At 61.5% G+C, this 5,632-nt stretch overlaps 1 protein-coding gene across 1 annotated transcript; it reads left to right on the top strand.

The window, feature by feature from the left end:
• The first annotated feature begins 452 nt into the window (after positions 1-452).
• PSCA (prostate stem cell antigen) lies at positions 453-2,871 on the top strand. Its single transcript, XM_032467802.1, is given in 4 exon segments — positions 453-504; positions 1,517-1,628; positions 2,157-2,281; positions 2,284-2,871. Coding segments are annotated over 4 exon segments (630 nt in total). The 3' UTR covers positions 2,625-2,871.
• The last annotated feature ends 2,761 nt before the right edge of the window (positions 2,872-5,632 follow it).

Raw genomic sequence — 5,632 nt, 5'->3', positions numbered from 1 at the left:
CTCCTGCTGATGGCCTGTGACGTCTAATCCAAGCTTGTCACCCTTGCGGAACCATTAGCCCCAGGGGTCAGCTTGGCTCCTGCCCAGAGCACAGTCAGGCTGGAGGGAGGCACCCCTCAACCTTGGCTCTGAGACTGAAGGCATGAACAAGTCTCGGGTAAGTGGCCTCCCTTCTCTGGCCTCACCACCCGCTCTGAGATGCTCATCCTGGGTCGGCTGACAAATGGCCGCTGCAGGGGAGAGTGGGCCCTGCCTTCCAAAAACGGAGAGAAGGACAAAGGGGGGGTGCTGCAGCCCAGCAGGGCTCTGGAGATTGGGATCTGCCCTGCCCCCAGGGCCCTCTGGGCTGGGGAAGCAGTCAGTGTTGACCATGGGCAGTACCCACCCACCCCACCCACTGGCAGAGCAGTTTAAAGCTGCCCATGGTTCCTCCACTGTGCCCACCTGCAACCATGAAGACTGTCATCTTCGCCCTGCTAGCTGCTGGCTTGGCCCTGCGGCCAGGTGAGACCTTGGCTGGCAATAGGGCAGGGGCAGGGGAGCTGGGCTGAGGGTGGGGATGGCCAGAGGGCCAGAGAGAGTGGAGGAGGAAGGAGAAGAGGAGGTGGAAGAGGGTGAGGGAGGCCAAGGCAGGAAGAAGGGGCTCTGGTCCAGCCTGGTCCTCTCTGGGGCGACTCAGTGAAGCTGGGATGCCCAGGGTTGGCTCCTGGCAGTCCCCCGAGGTGGAGGCAGGCAGGCAGTGCCAGGGGTCCCTCCTTCAGCACTGTGGGGCCCCACCTGGCTGCTGGAGTGGGGAATGGACAGAAGGATGAGCTGAGAGCCTGTGGGATGAGTAGGAGGCCCAGGGGCCAAGAGCCTCAAGTGAAGAAGGGCCATGGGGGAAGGAAAGTGGGAGAATGACCAGGTCCCACTCCCCAGGCCCAGCCTTGCCTTCAGACGTGGGCAGTCAGGGTGTCGGGTGCCCAGGCAGCGGTCCTCAGCTGGGAGGAGGGTGCAGGCCTGCACTGCTCTGGTCTGCACTCAGGCCTGGCTTGGGCTCCCCTGACCTAGGGTCCGGGAAGCTCTCAGAGCCTCAGCATCCTCTTCTGGGAAGTAGGGGTCACGACAGAGCCGTGAGGTCCCTGGGGTCGGCCAGTGGCCAGTGTGTGTGGGGCTGGAGCACAGGGCTGGCTACCTGGGGCCTACAGAGACCTAATCATCATGACAGCTGGGGCCATGCCCCCCCATGGACAGAGCGGGGCCGTCCTTGGGTGCCCCCAGTGTCTCACAGCTCCCGGGAGGCTGAGTGCCTGGCGGCACAGGCAATTTCGGGATGGGTCCCATCCACTCTGCCCTCACCCGCCTGGTGCACACCCCTCTCAGGAGCACGGGCATCGCATCGTAACAGAGCCCTGCTACCAAGGGGGGCAGGCACTCTCCACTTCATGTGACCAATAAGCAAATGAGGTTCCCCCCCATCCTCCCCTCCCCCGCCATGGGAAGGGGCTGGCCAGGCCCCCCCAGGCAGCCCCCCCAGGCTCCGCCCTGCAGTGCTGCTCCTGTCAGGCCCAGATCAGCAACAAGGACTGTCAGCAGGTGCAGAACTGCAGCCAATCCAAGACCCAGTGCCAGACTGAGCGCACCCGTGAGTGGCCCCGCTGTCCCCGCAGTTCTCCCTGTGACCCTGCCCCGCCCCCAGCACCATCCCCTTAGACCCCCTACGCCTTCCCTCCATTGATAGGAACTCAAAGAATCTGGCATTAGGTCTCTGCCACTGAACTGTTCATCCTTCTGCCCGCCTGTCCCCCTGCCCACTGGTTCTTCTGTCCGCACGCGGATATAGCGCTCAGCCCCCATCTGCCCATCCCCCATCCCACCCCTCATCTACCCATCCCCTCAATGGATATGCATCCATCCATCTATCAGCCATCCATCCACCCACCCCTGATCCACTCATTCGTCACCCACTTCTAGTACCAGCAGGTCTGGGTGCCCTGGACACGTGGACAGGGACAAGACCAGATCCCTGCCCTCACTCTGCTTGCAGTCTCAATGTCCATCCAGGGTGAGTTTTAGAGTAGGGACAGTTGGGACGCCCTGGGAGCTGGAGCAAGGCCAGGTGGGTGAGTCTCCAGGACCCGGCCCTAGCCTAGCAGTCCTCTGCCCTCCCCCACAAGCATCGTGGGCCTCGTGACCGTCATTAGCAAGGGCTGCAGCGCGCACTGCGTGGAGGACTCAGAGGCCTACTGCGTGGGCAAGAAAAATGTCACATGCTGCTCCGCCGACCTGTGCAATGCTAGTGGGGCCACGCCCCGTGGCCAGCAGCCGTCACTCTGACGCTGCTCCCTGCTCTGAGTGGGCTGCCACTCTGGGGCCCCACAGCTGCAGCATCTGGGAGGGCCGCAGGCCCCATGCCTTGCAGTGGTGCCCAGAGTCCCTGGGGCACTGATTACACACACCCGGACCCTGACTCAGGTCGGGCTATGGCCCTCTGCCCTCTGCAGCTCTCCTTTGCTCCCTCCAGGACTCCTGCCCGGCCCCTACTGCCCAGGAGGCTGGTCTCTAGTGACGTGGAGCAGACTGCAGATGGCCTGTCAGACCCTTGGGCTCTGGGCTGCAGCTGTTTCCACTGCCCAATATTCTGACCCACCCCTTAACCCTCGCTCGGGCACCTCTTCCTCCAGGAAGTCTTCCCGCCTGCCCCCTCCATGAGCTAAGCCAGGTCCTGCCTGTCGTGCCCCCTGCACCCAGCATGGAGGAGGCTCTCACGAGGGCCCTGCTGAGATGAAAGGTTCTAAGTAGAAACGGAGTCCAGGGTGTGAGGTCCCGGGAACCTCAAGAGACGAAGCTCGGAGCGGGGACCAGCTCCCCATGTTCACGGGGGAGCAGCGACCCAGCACACACCTTAATAAAGGTCCATTGGCTTGACTGCAAAGAGCCCCTGTCCTTGCATGCGCTCAGGCTGAGGTCAGGTTTGGGGTCCAGGGCTGCGTGGGGTCATCACCTGGGCCCACATCTGTGGCTGTGGCTGTGCCCTTGGCTGCATGGGGAGAGCTCCGGCCCAGGGAAGGTGCAAACGTCTGACTCCTGGAAGGAAAGACGTCGCTGCAGGAGGCAGGGCAGCGTCCCTGGGGCCTCCCGGCTCTTGCATGTTTCTCAAACTCTCAGAGCCTCAGATGCCCACTGTGACCTCTCTCTGCTGTGAGGACTGACCCAGAGACTTCAAGGAGTGGAGGGATTTCCTAGTGGGAGACGTTGCTAAGCCATGAGGCTCCCAGGGCACCTGCTCTGTCTTCCGCTTTCAGCTTGAGGACACCCCTCTGTCTGTTTCTTTAGTTTCTTATTTTGTTTGTTGTAAGTTCTCCACAGTCAAATAGTACAAAAAGGTCCCCAGTGTTGGGCTGGCCGCCATCCTGACCGCAGGTCGCTCCGTCTCTCTAGGGTGCCGCCATCACACTGCTTGGGGCTCCTTCTAGGGTAACTAACTGTGAGTCCAGGGGACCCCCCAGAGGACATGGCCCCTGCCTGGCCTTTTCCATCCTTGCGAAAGCCCCTTTGAAAACACAGCCTGCCCCGCCCCTTGGGGGGAGGGAGGGGCCTGGGCCAGCGCTGGGAGTCCTGGGCCAGGTTGGCACCGACCTGCACAGGACATTTCTGGCCCACATCAGGCACTGGGTGGTGGATGAGACAAGATTAGAGCCCTGTTCCTGGAGCTCTAGGGAGGGGACAGGAACCCAGCAGCGGTGGGGGCAGGGTCACACTAACCAAAGAGTCCAGGCCAGGGGCCCAGCCATCCCCACACAGCCCAGTGTCCCGGGTGGTGATGTCAGGAGGGTATTGTTCCCGCTACCAGTGCCCAAGTCACCACAAGTGCTCTTGCCTACCCGCTCCGGCCTCCGGCCCAGCCCACCCTGCTCACGTGTCCGCCCCTCTGGGGCCCAGGGCACATGCAGCACACAGACCTAGCCCGACCCCGGTCCAGGGCTCAGGGTCCAGAGCTGGGTCTTTGTTTGCTGGGAGGGTGTGAAGAACTGGAGGCCCCCAGGCAGAGCTTCAGGCCCAGTAGTCAGGGGTCGGTGTGGGACCTGGGGCCTGAGGCTGGAGCTTGGGCCAGCAGTGGCCTGGTGACTGGACAGCATGCAGGACTGGGCTTCCGGCAGTGATCTGACCCCAGAAACTGCCCTCCCAGGCTTGCTGACCCTGCCTGGGTGACCGCAGAGGAAACCATGTGCTCTATCCGCTTAGTAAATAGTTACAGGGCACCTGCTCATTCCAGGCACTGTTGCAGACACTGCAGAAACAGCTGTCACCCAGGCTTGGCTGAGTTCTCCCTGTTCCCTCTGACATCTTAGCACCACCCCTAGGCCACAGAGCTTACAGGACAGTGGAGTCCGATGAACAGGATAAACACGGAAATGTGCAGCACGCCAGTGGTAAGAGCCAGTATCAAAAAACAAAGCAGGAGACAAGGATTGAAAACACTGGGCTGGCCAGGGAGGCCTCCCCAGGAGCCAAGGTCCAGAGAGAGGGACTGTGGTGATGACAAGCAGGGGTCGGAGCCCTCGCAGCCCACGCAGTAGCCATGCCTGCGGCAAGATGCTCATTCTTGGGGCTGTGGCTCGTGGAGGTGAAGTGGTGTCCTGGGCCCCTAGACCCTGTTCTGGGCTCCAGGTTTGAATTATTGGGGCCAGGCTGAGAGGAGAGAGCAGGCAGGCCCCGAGAGGCGGGCGTCCTGGCGGGGCTCCCCGCACCCTGCCACCTGGGGCATCATCTCACTTCCTGAGCTGTCCCTGAGGTCACACGGCCTCGAGCTGAGGGCCTGAGGGGGTTGGCCCTGCCCCTCCCTCACCCCAGGATGGAGGAAACACAGGAGCCTCTCCGCTCCCGACCCAGCACATCAGGGCAGGGGTGTCCCAGGGTCCCTCACTCGCGCCACACTGTCTAATCTTCAGAAACTGCGGGAAGGCAAGAAAGAAGACAGCACAGAACCCACTCCTCAAAGCCTAAGATGAGCTCTGTCACTGTTTTCCCCGTCTTTGTGGTGCTTCCTGGGCACAAATAAGCTGGTGCGTACTGTGAGTTTGCACATCTGGGTCACACTCTCTTCGGGAAACTGCTTTTTAAACGTCTCTCTCCCCATAGTAAGGAACAGAGACCCCGTGGTGGTTGAGGCGCTCCTCCGGGCAGACTGACGTGTTTTTGTTTTCAAGATGCCATTTGCTGAGCATCCTCCACGTGAAAGACACTGTCCTGACCCATCTGTATCTGTAATAATGGGTGACAACAACAGCAGACACGCGTGTCCTCAGCCCGAGCCTGGCACTTGTCTGTGGGCCTCCCATGCATCATTCATCCATTCCTCACCACCCCCTTTGAGGTAGGGCTGCAAGAGGAGAACCTGAGGCACAGAGAGGTGAAGCAACTTACCCAAGATCACACAGCTGGTTAGAACTGCTGAGGGTGGAAGCTCCAAACCCAGTAGAAACAGGCTCAGAGAGGTGAAGAGCTGCCCTGAGGTCACAGAGCTGGCTCCTTCCACCCCAAACCAGGACTCCTGAGTGGATGTCTCCTGCCCTGGCCCCAGCTCCCAGCCACAGCCAGTCCCAGGCTGCCCTCCCCTGAGGACTCTGGCTCAGCCAGACCATCCGTCTGG

Source organism: Camelus ferus, chromosome 25 (assembly GCF_009834535.1).
Source record: "Camelus ferus isolate YT-003-E chromosome 25, BCGSAC_Cfer_1.0, whole genome shotgun sequence".
Classification (NCBI taxonomy): domain Eukaryota; kingdom Metazoa; phylum Chordata; class Mammalia; order Artiodactyla; family Camelidae; genus Camelus; species Camelus ferus.
Note: the sequence above shows the minus strand (reverse complement) of the source record. Positions and strands in the feature narration are given on the sequence as shown.